This window comes from Belonocnema kinseyi, chromosome 9 (assembly GCF_010883055.1).
Source record: "Belonocnema kinseyi isolate 2016_QV_RU_SX_M_011 chromosome 9, B_treatae_v1, whole genome shotgun sequence".
NCBI lineage: Eukaryota > Metazoa > Arthropoda > Insecta > Hymenoptera > Cynipidae > Belonocnema > Belonocnema kinseyi.
The window spans coordinates 111,667,833-111,685,651 of NC_046665.1; the positions used below are offsets into that span (position 1 = coordinate 111,667,833).

The following is a 17,819-nucleotide window of genomic DNA, read 5'->3' on the forward strand; positions in this document are numbered from 1 at the left end:
TTTCATTTAAAAAAACTAATTCTCAACTAAAGTGATAATTTTTTAACTAAAATGATAAATCTTTAACTGGAATAAATTAATTTAAAATGAAAACGATGGATTTTTAACAAAAAGTATGCTTTTTTGACAAGAGTGTAACTTTCAACCAAGTAATTAAATTTTCCAGAAATGGAATAATTCAGTTTTTAGGTAAAAAAATTAATTTTTTGTGAAAGAAAGACTAATTCTCAACGAAAGTGAATTTTTTTAAACTAAAATGATGAATCTTCAACTGAGATGAATTAACTTTAAACGAAAAAGTTGAATTTTGAACAAGAGTTCAACTTTCAGCCTAGTTTTTTTGTTTTGAATCGCAAACGTACATTTTCAAGTTAAATGGTGAAAATTTAACTGGAATAGTTGAATTCTTGACAAAAAATTATGCTTCGACCGAGAAGATTTGTTTCTACCAAAAAGACGATTTTTTAAGAAAATGCACAAATTTTGAACCAAAAAAGATAAATTGTCAACCAAAAATTGAATAGTTGGATTATCAGTGAAAAAATTAAAGTTTAACCAAAGAGATGGATTTTAAATTAAATTCATTAATTTTCCACTCATTTTTCGAGCAAAGAAATTAATTTTCAATAAAAATGATAATTTTTCAACGACAAAAAATTTATTTTTAACAAATGATTTTAACTTTCAACCAAGTAATTGAATTCTCATTCCAAAAAGATGATTTCTGAAAGAAAAATTGTAGTAATTAATATTTCAACAAAAAAAAAATAACAAATGTAACCAAAAGAGGCATTTTTAATCAAGAGAGAGAAACAAATTTTGAAGAAAAAAAAAAATGTTGAATTTTCAAGCAAAAAGATCAGTTTTCAACCAAGAAGATTAATTTCCTACCAAAAAGATGATTTTTTAACAAAATAGTTGACTTTTTTTGACTAAAAATGATTAATTTTCAACAAAAAATGGAACAGTTAAATTTTCAGTTAAAAAAAAAAAAATTTTAACGAAACTGACGAATTTTTAAATAAAACGATAAATCTTTAGCAGAAATAGTTGAATTTTAAATCACTAAAACGAATGTTCAAATAAAATGATAATTATTTTATTTATTTATTTTTATTTCATGTTTTATTAATTTAATATTTTAATTAATTCTTAACTAATTCTGAACCAAAGTGATAATTTTTTAACTAAAATGATAAATCTTTAACTGGTATGAATTAATTTTTAATGAAAACGATGAATTTTCAACAAAAGAATATGAATTTTTAACAAGAGTTTAACTTGCAACCCAGTAATTAAATTCTCATTCCAAAAAAAGATAATTTCTGAAAGAAAATTTGTAGTAATTGATATTTCAACCAAAAAATACAAAACAAATGTAATCAAGAGAGGCATTTTTATTCAAGAGAGAAACAAATTTTTAAAAAACTGTTTAATGTTCAGACAAAAAGAATAGTTTTCAACCAAGAAGATTAATTTTCTATGAAAAAGATCTACTTTTTAGCAAAATATATGAATTTTCAACCAGATACTTGAATAATTTTGAACTAAGGACGATCTATGTTGAACCAAAAATAGAATATTTACATTTTAAGTAAAAAAAAAGTGATTCACCCTGCCCCCCCCCCCCCCCCCCCCCCCCAATACGAATTTTCAACAAAATATTTAATTACAGTAATATAAAGCTACTAAAGTTACTTTGAAAAATTATTATTATTCAGTTTTACATTGTCCAGGTTTTCCATGTGGGATAGACATCCTAACGATTGAACTTTTGCTTTTTTCCAGAACTTTCCAGGATGCTTTTTCGGGGCTATTTCCTAGGGACGATCCGAGAAATACCCGGTTTTCGATCAACTTTTTCACAACGATTGGATTAGGAGGATTAACGTAAGTTTTTTTAAATCAAACTTATTATTATTATAAATTTGGAATTATTATTCATTAGTTTGTAATTTCGATTTGACTTTATTTTTTGCAGAGATGATCTTCGCGAGCATTTGGAGTCTCGACCAAAACCAGCACCAGTTCCACAAATTAAACTCGAAGAAGAGGAATCTTCAAATTCTGATAGTTCTTCATCTTCGAGTTCTAGTAGTAGTTCGTCATCTAGTTCATCATCTGAGAGCTCAGATAGTTCAGATGGTAAGTTTATTTAATTAATTTTTTTTTTAAATTTAATCAACTATTTTTATTTAATCGAATTTTTTTATTTAATTGTTTTATTAAAAGCAAACTCAGGGGGACCGTTCTAATCGAAAAAAAAAATTCCCGATTTTTTCCCGCTTCGCAAAAGATTTTTCCCCGGGCAATAACATTTTTAAATATCGAATTCTATTATAAACATTTTTACATTTAAAGTAATGAAAAATAAACAACCAATTAAAGCATTCAAAGTGGAACTCTTGAATTTTAAACTTTTAAAATTAAAATTTAAAATTGTTGTACTTAAATGCTCAATCATTTACCTGGAAAACCTGGAATTGTCAGGGAATTTTTATATAACTGGAAAAAAACTGGAAATGTCATGGAATTTTTTTTTAAGCCAGGAACATTTTTTCGAGAGCGTACTTAATTTTTTTTTAAATTTGAATTATGAAAATGGATAACAATTATTCTTCATTTGTAAAAGTAGTTATATGTTGCTATATTTAACTCAGGGTGTCTAGTGACCTTGAAAACCTGGAACTCTCCTGGATTTTTTCACGAAAACCTTGAATTTTAATTATTCTTTTTTCTTTTAAAACAGTAAATTTATCGAAATGCGAAGAGAAATTTAAATTTAATTAAAATTTTTTATTCGTCAAGATATAATTTATCTTTTGTTTATTACAGAATAAATAAAGATATTTCAAGGCAATTTTTGTTAAGGTGTCTAACTTAGAAATTATAAAAATTATTAGTTTAAAATTTCGATGTTAATTCAGTTTCAGAATTAGGATAAGCCATGGCCATACAAAGGATTTTTCGAGGGATTGACCATTCGGTTTTTGAGTTTACAACCAATTTCAAAATGTTACAAAATATTTCTAAAGATTACAAAATATTTCTAAAGATTTCAAAATATTTTTTATATTTTTAACATTTTTAGATTTCACGGATGTTAACGATTTAAAAAAGGCGCGCACGCCAGATTTCACAACTATTTCACAAACATTTTAAAACATTAAAGATTTCAAGGATTTCAAAGATTTAAAAAAAAGTACACCAGATTTCAAAGATTTAAAAAAGTCGAAACGATTTCAACAAGTTTTAAAACATTTTAGAAGATTTCAAAATGTTTCAAATAATTTAATGACTTCAACGAAAGATTTGATAAACATTTCAAAATATTTCACAAAGATTTCAAAGATTTCAAACATTCAAAAAAGGCGTGTACACCAGATTAAAAAGTTTTCACAAAAATTCCCGAAAGATTTCGAAAATTTCGCAAAGATTTTAAAAAGGGTATATTAAAGCACATTTCTAAAATTTCAAAAGATTTCAAAGTTTTTAACAATTTCAAAATTTTTTAGGAGATATCAAAAGATTTCACTAAGATTTGTAATAATTTAAATAATTCCAACGAATTCACAAAGATTTCGCAAAGCTTTCAAAGATTTCGAACATCTCAAATATTTTAAAGAATTCTTAAGGATTTCAAAGCATTTCAAGAATTTCAAAGATTCTAACAAGGACCAGATAATTTTCCAGACCAGAGCAAGTTACCAGATTTCAAATATTTCAAATCCTTTAAAAGATTTTTAATGATTTCAAAAGGTTTCAACAAATTTGAGAAGATTTGAAAAGATTTTAATAAAAATTTAGGATAATTAAATAAGATAACAATCCAATTCAAAACCCCATCTTAACGTCCAATAATCAAATTGATGAGAAGAATTCCTGAAAATAAAATCAAGAATCTAACGACCAAATTTGGACAACCACCACAAAATGTTCTCATTGGAATCTGAAAAAAGGAACATTTTCCTCCCCTTCTTTTCCCCTAAAAAAGAAAAAAAGAAAAGAAAATTATTCCTCTTTACTTTGGAAAAAAATAAAAAGGTGGAAATAAAAATGAGAGTTGTCAGTGAGGGAGCATCGTGGCAGGTGTGTTGTTCCTGCTGGCAACAAATTTTATTTTGATTTATTTATTTATTTTTTTTGATTTTATTTAATTTGTTGCCTCGATAAGGGTGCTGTATTTGTGCCAAAATATTGGTGATTATTATATATATTTTTAAAATGTTTTTTATTGGGATTTGATAATGATGAGAATAAGGAGGATGAAAGAAATAAAAAAGAGAAGGAAGGGGATTTGGTTGGTTGCCTTCTCATTTTTCTTCCCTCCTTTTTATTTTTTTCCAAAGTAAAGAAGAAGAATTTTCTTTTCTTTTCTTCTTTTTTAGGGGAGGAAAATGTTCCTTTTTTCAGATTTCAATGGGAACATTTTGTGGCGGTTGTCCAAATTTGGTCGTTAGATTCTTGATTTTATTTTCAGGAATTCTTATCATAGAGTTTAATAATTTCAAACGAACATCAGAGATTTCACGAACCAAGATATTAAAGAAACATTTCAAAAATATTTCAAAGCTTTAAAAAAATTGCACAAAGTTCTCGTAGATTTCAAAGCTTTCAAGGACTTAAAAGATTTTAACAAGGGTACAGTACAACAGATTTCAAAGGTTTAAAAACATTTCAAATATTTTAAACGATATCAAAATTTTTATAAGATTTCAAAAGATTAAAAAAAATTTCAAATATTCAAGTGATTTCAAATGAATACAAGAGATTTCACAATTAATTTAAAGAATTCGTTTCTTTTCGAAACACAAAATATTTCACAAGCAAATATTAATGAAAGAGTTCACAAAGATTTCAAAGATTTCAAGAATTTTAAAGAATTTACAAAAGCTTTGAAAAATGCCAAAAGATTTCTTAAAGATTTCAACGAAATTTCAAGCTTTCACTAAGGTTTGTAATACTTCAAAAAGATTTCAAAAGATTTCAATGATTTCAAAAACATTACAAAGATTTAAAAATATTTGTTTATTTAGTTTATTTATGATTCGGCTTTCTTCAGACATTTTTGTTCGATAAAAAATGACCTGGAAAACCGTTTTTCTTTGTGTTTGAATTTAATTTTTTCAACTGAAAATTAATCTATCCTATTGTTTGTTGAAAATTGATCGCTTTTAGTGGAAAATACAATTATCTGGTTAAAGATTCATGTATTTGGTTCAAAATTAATTGTTTTTTGTATAAAATTAATCTTCTCGGTTGAAAATTCATCATTTTGCTTGAAAACTGAACAGTCTGTTTGCAATTTTTTCTCTCTATTGATTGAAAAATCTTTCTTTGTTCAGACAGCATGCATATTTTTTGGAAGAAAATTTAAATTACTTGGTTGAAAGTTCATCATTTTAATTTGAAATTGATCTCCTTGCTTGCAAAATGAGCTATTTTGTTGAAAATTCGTTTATTCTTCGGCTGAAAATTAAGTTTTCTACGGAGAATTTAACTATGCCCGTTGTCCATTACATCATTTTGGTTAAAAATTCATCTCTTTGGTTGACCATTATTTTATTTTTTTATTTTAACTATTTCAGTTGGAGATTCATCATTTTAGTGAAAAATATAATCACTTTGTTTGAAAATGTAACTTTATTTAAATTTATGTTTTTTTTTGTCGCAAATTATTATTCTTTTAACTGAAAATGTAACTATTTCAATTTAATTGCCCTATCTTTTTAGTTAAAAATTCATCTCATTGGTCGAAAATTTATTTTTGAACGGAAAATTTAATTATTCAATTTTAGGCTGACAATGAACCTTTCTTATTTAAAAATTCATCTCATTTGGTAGAAAACTCATATTTTTTGGTTGAAAATTCAACTAATCTAGATAAAAATTCATAATTTTGTTGAAAATTAATTTTTTTAGTTAAAAATTCATCTCTTTTGATAAAAAACTCATCTTTTTTGGTTGAAAATTGAACTATTCCAAATAAAAATTCATCATTTTTGTTGAAAATTAATTTGTTTAGTTAAAAATTAAACAATTTGGTTGAAAATTTGTCTTTTTTTTTTGTAGAAAATTAAACTTCTTGTTTAAAAATTCATCTTTTGGGTTGAGAATGCAAGTATGCCAGTGGTGAAAAATTCACGGCTGGTTGAAAATTTGTTTCTGTCTTGTGTGGAAAACTAATTCTTTTACCTGAAATTTTAACTATTAAATTTTAATTACAAATTTACCCTTTTTAATTGAAAATTCAACTATGTAGTTGAGGATTCACGAATTTTTTTGAAAATTCAACTATTTGTTTAAAAAATTATATATATTGTGGAAAATGCAATATTTTTACTTGAAAAGTTAGAATTCCTAAGTAGCACACCTGCATTAATTTTATATAAATATGTACCGAATTTGAAGTATAAGAATGTAAAATAAAAATTTGATAATGTAACTAACTTTTCTTTAATGCGTTTTTTTTCTTTTTGAAAATTTGTTTTAAACTAAAAACGTAACTATTTCAGTTAAATACTCCATGATTGCAGTTTAAAATTTATCTTGCTGATCATTAATATTTTTAAATAAAAATTTGACTATTTAATTTTTGGTTGAAAACTGTTGTTTTTTAACTGAAAATTCGTCTTTTTGGAAGAAATTAATCATCTTGGTTGAAAATTAATCTTTTTGGTTCAAAATTCAATTATTCTAGTTAAACATTCATAATTTCAATTAAAAATTCATCACCTTGTTTGAAAATCTAACTATTTTTTTTAATCAGTTTTTTTTATTGACATTTTTTTTAACTAAAAATGTAACTGATGTATCTTGTTTAGTTGTAATTTGCTGTATTTTATTAAAATTTCGACAATTTGGTTGATAATTCATGAATTTGATTAAAAAATTGTTTTTTTTCAGTAGAAAATTAATCTTTTTGGTTGAATATTGAACTATTTGATGAAAAATTAATTTAAATAGTTGAAAATTCCGAATTCTTAGCATTCATAAATTTTATAATTCAAAAATTTAGATTAAGTTCCAAAAATATGAATCGACGTTAACATTTAAAATACTCTAAATTTAAATACCAATCAATGAACTTTAAAAACTTTCAAAATGATATTATTAAGTTATTTTAGGCTAGAAACATTAATATGTTACAAATTAAATTTTTTTTAACTTAAAAGTTCTTAAATTAGAAGTTAAATTATTTTCATTTGAAATAGTTTAAGCATCCTTGAAAAGCTTTAAAATTTTATTTCAAACGCTTGAGAAATCTAGAAGTTGTTTGAAATATTTTGAAATTTAAAATTATTTTTGAAATTTTTTCACAACTTCTAAATAACTTTTAAAATTAATTGAATTCCTGCTACAACTTCTAGAAAATCCTGTGAATTAAAAAAATGCCTTCAAATTTGGATTTATAAATAACAATTGAACACTTATTATTTTTAGAAAAAATTAGAGTACCTTTAAGAGATATTTAGAAGTTTCAAAAATATTTCAAATTAATTTAAAACTAGCAATGATATCAAATAATTTAAACAAAGTGTGCGTATCAAAATAATTCGACTATTCATACCGAAAGATTTAAAGCAAAATTTAGATTTTCGCAGATTTCAAAGAAAAAGTTTAGACGCTTTTTTAAGAATTGTGAAAGGCTCCAAAAGAACAAAAAAATTTCTGAATATTCCTAGGAAATTTGAAAATAATTTTTCATTTTGAAAAATTATTTTAACAGAATATTTAAAAAGATGTTAAGAGATTTCCAAAATTGTCAAAAAAAGACGACATTTCAAGTTTTAAATTAATTTTGAATCTTTTCAAAAGTTCTGTACATCTCTTAAAATTATTAAAATTTTTTCTACATAAAAATTCAACAATTTCGCTTACAAATTAAAAATTTTTTAATAGAATAATAAAAATTGTAACGTTAAAAGTTTAAATGCTTTTCGAAATTTTAACAATTCAAAGCTTTCTATGTCAAACAATTAAAATTCGAATTGTTTACTTTTAAATTCTTGGCTTTAATTTACTTGTATTGAATTAACAGTCAAATATTGCTTAATATTAAATAATTATTCTTTTTCTTAATAAAAAAATTGCAATTAAATGGGTTAAAAAGTGAATCATTTAGACTGCAACAATATTTTTAATTGAATAAAAGCCTTTAATTACGAATATGATGAGTTATTTTTAATTTAAAAATAGTTTTTAAAGTTTTAATCGCGCATTTACATTTTTCAATGACCAAGACTTTCAAATTGAAACGAATTTTCACCAAAATAGTTTGACGAAAACAGTTGAATTTTTAAGCCAAAAAGTCGAATTCTCAAACAAAAAGATGCATTTTCTGAAGAAAAAAATATTTTTCAGTAATGAGAGAAAAAAGTTTCAACTAATTTCTTGAAATTTAAGCGAAGAAGGCCTATTTTCCACAAAATCATTGGATTTATAAATTTATAATATAAATTTTCAAGAAAAAAGTTAATTTTAAACCAAATAGTTGAATTTTCAACCAAATAATAATTATTTATATTTATATATTTTTGTTTTCAATCTAAAACAGTCGAATTCAACCAAAAAAGGGTATATATTTGATCAAATTTCCCCTTAGTATAGCTCTGCGAAATTTTCTTATTTGCTCTTCTTAATAGTAGAATTTCATGAAATATAAAAAGTGAAGTATACAAAATTTTTTACCACAAGAAAATATTATCTCAATCCTAATTTTCATTTAAACCTACATTTCAATTAAATTTTAATGTTTCAAATTATATCAGGGTGGCCGAAAAACAGTTGAATTTTCAACCAAATAATTAATTTTCAAAAAAGCAGTTAAATTTTCAACTAAAGAGTTTAACCTTCAAGAAATGATTAAATTTTTAACAAAATAGTTTAATTTTTAACCAAATTTACAACAACAACAAATATTAAACTTCAAACAAAAGTTTATTCTTAACCAAACAGTTGAATTAACACTAAATAGGTGAACTGTTCAACAAAAGAGATAATTTTTCAAGAAAATAACTGAAATTTTTACAAAAAAAAAAATGAAATTTTCAACTTAGAATGATGAATTTTCAACCCAACGTTTAAATTTTACACGAAAAAGAATAAACATCAACTAAAACAGTTGCATTTTCAACGAAATAGTTAAATTTTCAATCAGAGTTTAATTTTCAAAACCAAGATGGTTCATTTTCTATCAAAAAAGATATTTTCCACAAACTACATGTATTTTCAAACAAATAGTAAAATCTTCAAATAAATTGTTGAATTTTCAAACTGAAATGACAAATTTTCGACAAAACTGTTTAATGTTTCACCAAAATTTTTAACAAATTAGAATTTTTTAGTTAAGGAGAAAAATTTTGAACCGAATCGTTAAATTTTGAAACCGAAAAGAAGAATTTTCTACAAAACAGTTAAATTTACAACCCCAAAATATTGATTTTCAACCAACATTTTTCAACAAATTAAGTTTTTTCAGTTAAGAACAAAATTTTTTCACCAGATTGCTGAAGTTTTAAGCCGGAAATACAATTTTTCTACAAAACAGTTGAATTTTCAACCTGAAAATATTAATTTTTAACCAAAAAGTTCATCTTCAACCAAATAGTTAAGTTTTCAATTGATAAGGATGTCTTCGAACTAGATTGTTGAATTTGGAATTGAATTATAAAATTTTCAATCTAAAAGACAATATTCCAACAAATAGAGATTTTTCGGTAAAGAAAAAAAATTCAATCAAATTTTCAATTTAAAAAGATCAATTTTCAACAAAATAGTCGAATCTTGAACCGAAAAAGATAAGTCTACAACGAAAATTGGAATAGTTAAATTTTCATTTAAAAAAATTCATTTTTCATACAAAAAAAACAACAAATTTTCGACCAAAAAAGATTAATTTTCCACTAAAATTATAAATATTTAACTGGAATACTTGAATTTTTAACTAAAAAGATGAATTTTCTATTAAAAAAGACCAATTTTCAAACAAATTGTTTAATTTTAAACTGCAAAAATTATGAATTTTATTTTACTAGAGTAATTGAAGATTAATTTCTACCAAAAACACGGATTTTCAACTAAAAAAGACCATTTTTTCCAATTCAACCAAAAATCGAATAGTTAAATCTTTAGTGAAGAAATTAATGGTCAACTAGAGAGATGGATTTTTAATTAAAATGGTGGAATAATTCATTTTCAGACTAAGAAAAAACGAATTTTCAACAAAATGTTTATTTTTCAGCCAAGCAGATAAGCTTTAAATTAAAATTATGATTTTTTAACCAAGAAAATTAATTTTTAGCAAAGGAGTTTTAACTTTCAATCAAGTAATTCATTTTTCATTCCAAAAAAGGTGAATTCTGAACAAAGAAAGATTTTTCAGTCAAGAGGGACAAAAAAATGTAGACACACTGTTGAATTTTCGAGCAAAAAGAGAAATTTTGAACCAAAAACACTAATTTCAATCAAAAATAAAATATTTAAATTTTCAATCGAAAAAATTAATTTCAAACAAAAAAAAAAGAAGACTTATTTTCGACAAAATAGTTTAATATAGTAATATAAATCTACTTTTAAAAATGAAGAATTATTTTTATTCATCTTCTTAAGGGCATGTGACACAGCTAAATAAATACCTATATTACCGACCTCACTTTTTCCGTTCACTGAATGTTTTTTTGAACCTAAGAACTTTTTTTGTAAATAAAATATCGAGCTGAAACTTTGAGAAATGTATTAGAGCACAATAAAGTACGTTTAGGTACTGCATTTTGGTAGGAACTTCACTGAAAATTATTTCATCTTTTTTCTGAACCTCAAAATTTTTTGAACGTTCGAACTTTTTTTATACATAAAATATCGGTCTCAAACTTTGAGAAATGCAAGAGCCGAAAGAAAACTACGTCTAAGTACAAAGCTTAACAATAAAAGATGTAAAAAAAATATATTTTAACAATCAATTCCAACGGCATCAGCCGGTAACGTTGTGCACGAAAATACGAACCCTCTAGAGCCTCGTCTAGTGGCCACCAGGTTTCGTATTTTCGTGTACAACGTTACCGGCTGATGCCGATGGAATTGATTGTCAAAATATATTTTTTTACATCTTGTATTATTAAGCTTTGTACTTAAACGTAGTTTTCTTTCGGCTCTTGCATTTCTCAAAGTTTGAGACTGATATTTTATGTATAAAAAAAGTTCGAACGTTCAAAAAATGTTGAGGCTCAGAAAAAAGATAAAATAATTTTCAGTGAAGTTCCTACCAAAATGCAGTACCTAAACGTACTTTATTGTACTCTAATAAATCTTCCAAAGTTTCAGCTCGATATTTTATTTACAAAGAAAGTTCTTAGGTTCAAAAAAACCTTCAGTGAACCGAAAAAGTGAGGTCGGTAATATAGGTATTTAGCTGTGTCACATGCCCTTAAGTCAAATTAAAAAAAATTATGTATGCTCTGGAAAAAAATCTCTGGCAATTGCAGGTTTTTCAGGTAGGGTAGATACCCTGTAATAAAAGAAAAGCAGATAGTCATCTTCCAGAATGCAATTATTATTTATTTAAAAGTGAGACCATCGTTTTCGAAATTTAACGTAAAAAAATATTTGCAAATTTCAGATTCCTCGACAAAGAAAAAAAGAAAGAGGAAAGCTTCCAAGAAGACAGAAGAAAGCAAGGATCGAGGACGGAAAGTAAAAAAGAAGAAGGAAGAAATTAAGGGAAGAAAGAGCAGGGGAAAAAGTAGGGACAAAAGCAGGGATGAAATTAGGGACAAAAGCAAAGACAAAAGAAACCGAGAAGGAAGCAGGGAGAGAAAAAATAGAGACAGAAGGCGTTAAATCTATTAGATATTTAATAATTTTTTAGAAATATTTTTCAGATTTTGAACATCAGGATTAAATTAAAAGTTAAATAAAAATTATTTAATTTTAAATATTTTAAGTTTAGAAGTTCCAATTATTTTGAATGCGTCGATTTTGTAAGAAAGGTATTCTAAATATTTAAATTGAACATTTTTTCAAGTATAAAAGTTAACATTTTTTAATTTTGATTGATTGGTTTCCGGCACACACAGGTTTTATCTACTCTGTGAAGACAGGATCTCATTTTTTGATTATTCTCTTAAACTAAGAACTGTAAAAACCTAATTATTGAAGAAAAACAATTTAGTTTTTTTGCGTCCAACAGTTTTTGCTCTTAATGAATTAATAAAAAGTGCAAAATTAAATTGTTGCTTAACAATGTTATTATTTGGTTGAAAACTTAATTATGTGTTTTGTTTTATAAACTGAAAAGTCAGTTTGAATGTGAAATATTGATGAATGTAAAAAGGTCACAAAGTGAAAGTTAAATAAACTTTTCATTTATATAAAATAAACGTGTTATTTTCTCAAAATCATAAATAAATTCCGTTAATACCATTTTTTTTAATGCAAGAATTTTGGTTAAAAGTCATCCTGTTTAGTTGAAAATTCAACTATTTTCGTAGAAAATTCATCATTTCGGGTGAAAAATTAAACTGTTTTCAGGGTGGCCGCTGGTCCGGGAAATGGCCATGAATTTTCTGAGACCAGGAAAAACCGGGAAATTACAGTACATTTTTTTACCGGAAATTTCACGAATTTTAAGAAGAAAAATTTGCCCAAGTTTGATGTCAACAGTTTTGTAAATAATTAATGTATAAGGGTTAATTTAACAAAAGCGACTGATATGTCATTGGAAAATAAAGAAAAAGCACAAAAATCCTAACAGTTAAAATATACAAATTTTTTTTTTAATTTAATGATTTTTGTAGAGGGTGTCCCGCGGAGTTGCCGGCAAGCTGTCGCCGCCCTGTTTTTTCAAAAACTAATAGAGCAAAACAAATTTTGTTTTGGGTGGATAATAGCAACAACAAAAAAAAAAGCAAAAAATATCCATTATATGACATTTGGTTTTTCGTTAGTGACGCCGCAGAGTTGTCTGACCTTAATTAAAATACTGACATGTAAAGCGCATTTTTCTGGCTTGTTTCACTATTTTTGGCACATTATTGAAAGCTTGTTCGCTTTTTAAATCATTTCCTATCAGGGAAATTCGTCTAAATATCAGGGAAATGGGATTTTGTGGCCACCTTGTAAATTGAATAAATAAATAAATTTATATATTATTTTTATTAGTTTCTTAGCCCTTAGAAATTGCAATGCTCATTTAAGACGAGTAAATTGCATACAAATATATGTAAAAGTAAACACTTTGAAACTGAATTTTTTTATATAGAAAGCTTTGAATCTGTCGAATTGTGAAGAGCTTTTCAACTTTTAACGTTACAATTTGAATTGTTCTGTTTAAAAAATGTTTAATTTTTAAGTGAAATTGTTAAATTTTAATATATAAATAGCAATTGAACACTTATTATTTGTAGAACAAATTTGAGTAATTTTAAGAGATATTTAGAAGTTTTGAAAATATTCAAAATTAATTAAAAACTTGAAATGTCTTCAAGTAATTGAAAAGAAGTGTGTTAAAGTTATTGTTTAGAACTTCCAAATAAATTTTAAAATTAACCGAATTTTTCCTACCATTTTTGGAAAATCCTGCAAATTAAAAAGAAAATCCTTAAAATCTCCCAAGTTCTGTTTTGATCATTTTTGAAATCTCGCCTTTCACAATTCTTAAAAAGTTTCTAGATTTTTTGGTTGAAATCTGCATTTTGTTTTAAATCCGGCTGTGGGTATTTTCACCAAAATTTCGGTACAAATAGCCAAATTTTATCGGGTCACAAACTTCTTGTAAATGATTTGAAATCATTTCAAGTTCTAAATTTAATTTTGATATTTGTAAAACTTCTAAATATCTCTTAAAATTACTGTAACTTTTTCTACAAATAATAAGTGTTCCTCTTGTTATTTATAAATTCAAATTTTAAGGATTTTGTTTAATTTGCAGGATTTTTTAAAAGTTGTAGGAAAAATTCAATTCATTAAAAATATGTTTAAATGTTTCGAAAAAAACTTCAAAAATGATTTTAAATTTGGAAAAATATAAAACCACTTCTAGATTTCTCAATATTTTTAAATAAAATTTTACTGTTTTTGAAGGATGCTTAAACTATTTGAAATAAAAATAACTTAACTTCTAATTGAATAACTTTTAAGTTAAAAATATTTAATTTCTAATTTTAAATTTGTCTAGCTTCAAATTACTTTTAAAAATATTATTTTGAACATTTTTAAAGTTCATTACTTGATTCTTTAATTTAGAGTATTGGAAATATTTGTGGAATTTAATCTGAATCATTGAACTCTATAATTTTTAAAAGTTCTGAATTTGGTAGTTTATCTACATTTCATTTCAAATTTTTCAATCGAAGTGTAAGTACCTTCCATCCCTTACGTGTAAATTTAAGTTCTTGATTATTGTTTATTCCTTTAAATGGAAAAATGTTTAGAATAGAGTTCGATTTTTTAAATTTCATTGACCGTGAAAAATGTTTGCGAACCAGGAAAAACCGTGAAATGACAAGGAATATTTTTCTTCGATTAAAACAGCCACCCTCTGTTTTGTAAAAAAAATCCTCCTTTTGGTTTAAAAACTCAGCAATTTGCTTGTAATTTTTTTTTACTTAAACATCTTTTTTGGTAGAAAAGTCAACTATTTTGTTAAAACTGTAAGTTCTTTTGGATGAATTACAATTTTTTTGTTTTAAATGAAACTTTTTCTTTCGCTCAAATATTAATTATTACATCTTTTGTTGAGATTTTACTTTTTTGATTGAAAATTCATCCTTTTGGTAGAAATTGAAACTATTTGGTTGAAAATAAAACTCTTTTTTTGAAAATTCAACTTTTTTGAATAAAATATGTCTTTTTACATGAAGATTAAACAATTTTATTGAAAAAGAAACTACTTTGTTTAAAAATCGACTTCTTTGTTGAAAATTAAACTTTTATGTAAAAAAATCGTCTGTTTGGCTCGAATATTCAACCATTTGTTTGAAAAATCAACAATTTTGTCTAAAAATCGTCTTTTTTGGAGGAGTTCCATTTTTTATTCAAAATTAGAATAATTTTTGATTGAAAATTCGTTCCTTTGGTGCAAGACGTATTTTCTACAAAACATTCGAATTTTCAATTCAAAAATATGAATCTTCAACAAAATAATTAAATTTTTAACCTAATAATGACAGTTTTAACTAAAAAAGATCGATTTTCAACAACAAAAATGTCTTTTTTTGGTTGGAGATTTTTCATTTTAATTAACAATTCACCCATTTGTTGAAAATTCGTATTTTTGGCTGAAAATTAAATTATTTTGATAGAAATTTAATCTGTTTGGTTGAAAATCAACTTGTTTGGTGAAAATTAAACTTTCATGTAAAAAGTCGTCTTTTCGGCTCGAATATTCAACCATTTGTTTGAAAAATCAACAATTTTGTCTAAAAATCGTCTTTTTTGGAGGAGTTCCATTTTTTATTTAAAACTAAAATCATTTTTGGTTGAAAATTCGTCCCTTCGGTGTAAAATTTAACTGTTTTATTGAAAATGGGTCTTTTTGTGTTGAGAATTTAACTATTTTGGTAGCAAATTTAACAATTTGGTTGAAAATTAAATCCTCTGTTGAAAATTTAACTGTTCTGCAGAAAATTTCGTCTTTTATGGCTTGAAAACTAAACTACTTTGTTCAAAAATCGTTGTTTTCTGTTATTTGATCTTTTTACTAAAAAATTAACAATTTGGTTGAAAAATCAACTATTTTGTTTTAAAATCATTTTTTTTTCAGGAACTTCATTTTTTTCATCTGAAATAAAATATTTTTTGGTTAAAAATGTAATTATTTAGTTAAAAGTTGAACTAGTTTGTAAAATACTAAAATTTTTTATTAAAGATTCACACTTTTGTATGAAAATTCATCTTTTGTTGAAAATTCTTTTTCTTACTGTTTTAGAATTTAACTATTTTGGTAGAAATTTAAACTATTTGATTAAAAATCAACCTCTTTTTTGCAAAATTAAACTATTTTGTATAAAATACGTCATTTTTCTTGAAGATTAAACAATTTGGTTGAAAAATAAACTACTTTGTTTAAAAATTGTCTTTTTCGGAAGAATTCTATTATTTTAATTAAAATTACAATCTTTTTTTGGTTGAAAATTTAACTACTTGGTTAAACGTTAAACTATTTTCTTTGAAAATCAATTTTTTGTTGGAGATTTTTCATTTGATATAAAAATTCACCTCTTTGTTGAAAATTAAATTATTATGGTAGGAATTTAATCTATTTGGTTGAAAATCTACTTCTTTTTTGAAAATTAAACTTTTAGGTAGAAAAATCATCTTTTTGGCTTAAATATTCAAAAATTTGTTTGCAAACTCAACAAGTATGTCTAAAACTCGCCTTTTTTGAGGGGTTCCATTTTTGATTGAAAATTGCAATCATTTTTGTTGATAATTCAAATATTTGGTTACAATAGTTAAAAATGTAACTATTTTCTTGAAAATGTAAATTATTTGATAAAAAATGATATTAAAAAAAAAAAAAAAATTATGCAGAAAATTCGTCTGTTTGGCTTGAATATTAGAAGTTATTAGTTATTAGAAGTTACAAAATATTTCTATTTAAAAGTAAACAAGTTCAACCTAAAAGTCTTAAAAAATTTAATAGTTTTTTATTGTGGCGTTCGACATTTGAAAATATCAAATTGAAATCATTTGCATGAAAAGTTGTAGTTACGAGATCAAATTTCCAAAAAAGTAATTTCATGTTATGATAAAATTGTTTTCTAAATGTTTCTAAAACTTATTGTCAGAAGAGAAAAATTTAGTTGTAAATGTTTTTTAATATTTTGAAGCAAGTCTGTTCTTCACATTTTAACACCACACCAAAATTTGTAATCATTTTGACATTTTTAAAGAGAAAAGAAGATTGAACTATGGTATCAATAAGAAAAAATTATCGGTTACAAAAAAAGTATATTTACCAATTTTTAAATTAATTCTAAGGGAAAATTGAAAAAGATTTCAAACGATTCGATTTTTTTTAATGTAAAAGATTTTAAAGCAACATCTGTTCCAATCTTGCGAGATTAAAAAATATATTTTTTAAATTCGAGTAAGTTTAAGAAATATTTTGAAAAGTTAAAAAATGATTGAAAAATAATGCAATGCTTCTACAGATTAACATTTTTTTAATGTAGAATTTTGAAGATTTTAAAAAGAAGAAACTTTTTAAAAATTTTCAAGGGTTTCAAGAAAATGAAAAAACTGTCTTTAGTTTCCTAGAACTATTTAAAATTACTTTTCATTTTGAAATATTAACTTTAAGAGAATATTTAAAAATTAGAAAATTAAAAGATTTTCCTTAGACTCCTAGGAAAATTTGAAGTAATTTTTTTATTATCAATTTTAGAAAAATATTTCAAAAGATTTCCCAAATTACCCAAAAAAGAATCTAGATGATTTTAGGGCAGTTTTGTTATAATTTTTCAGAATTTTTTAAGAATGTTATGAAATTTGTTTTTTAAATTAGACGGTTTAGGAGTTTTTTCTGATTCAAGGTGATAATAAAATAATAACGAATATATTTTGTAATTAATAGTTTTTTTTGCTCTGAAGACTAACTTACATGTCACCAACTCATTCTTTAATAAATATATTTCTAAAATTTAATATAATAAGTATGAATATTCGCATAATTTCATGTAAAAATATACATTAAAAAACAATAATACTAGATTAAAACCTGAAAATAAAGTTTTCAGCTTAGAACAGTTCTTTTTAATTCAGAGACTACACATAATAACGCTCATAATGAAGAAAAAGGAACAAAAATCATAGTTGCT

At 24.5% G+C, this 17,819-nt stretch overlaps 1 protein-coding gene across 1 annotated transcript in view; it reads left to right on the forward strand.

Moving 5' to 3' along the window:
* Positions 1 to 12,368, forward strand: part of LOC117180039 (pre-mRNA-splicing factor CWC22 homolog) — a 53,468-nt gene extending 41,100 nt beyond the window's left edge. Inside the window, exons 8-10 of the mRNA XM_033372336.1 lie at positions 1,789 to 1,890; positions 1,982 to 2,145; positions 11,618 to 12,368. Of these exons, the coding sequence (XP_033228227.1) occupies positions 1,789 to 1,890; positions 1,982 to 2,145; positions 11,618 to 11,838 (487 nt within the window). The 3' untranslated portion in view covers positions 11,839 to 12,368. The remainder of the gene's footprint in view (positions 1 to 1,788; positions 1,891 to 1,981; positions 2,146 to 11,617) is intronic.
* The last annotated feature ends 5,451 nt before the right edge of the window (positions 12,369 to 17,819 follow it).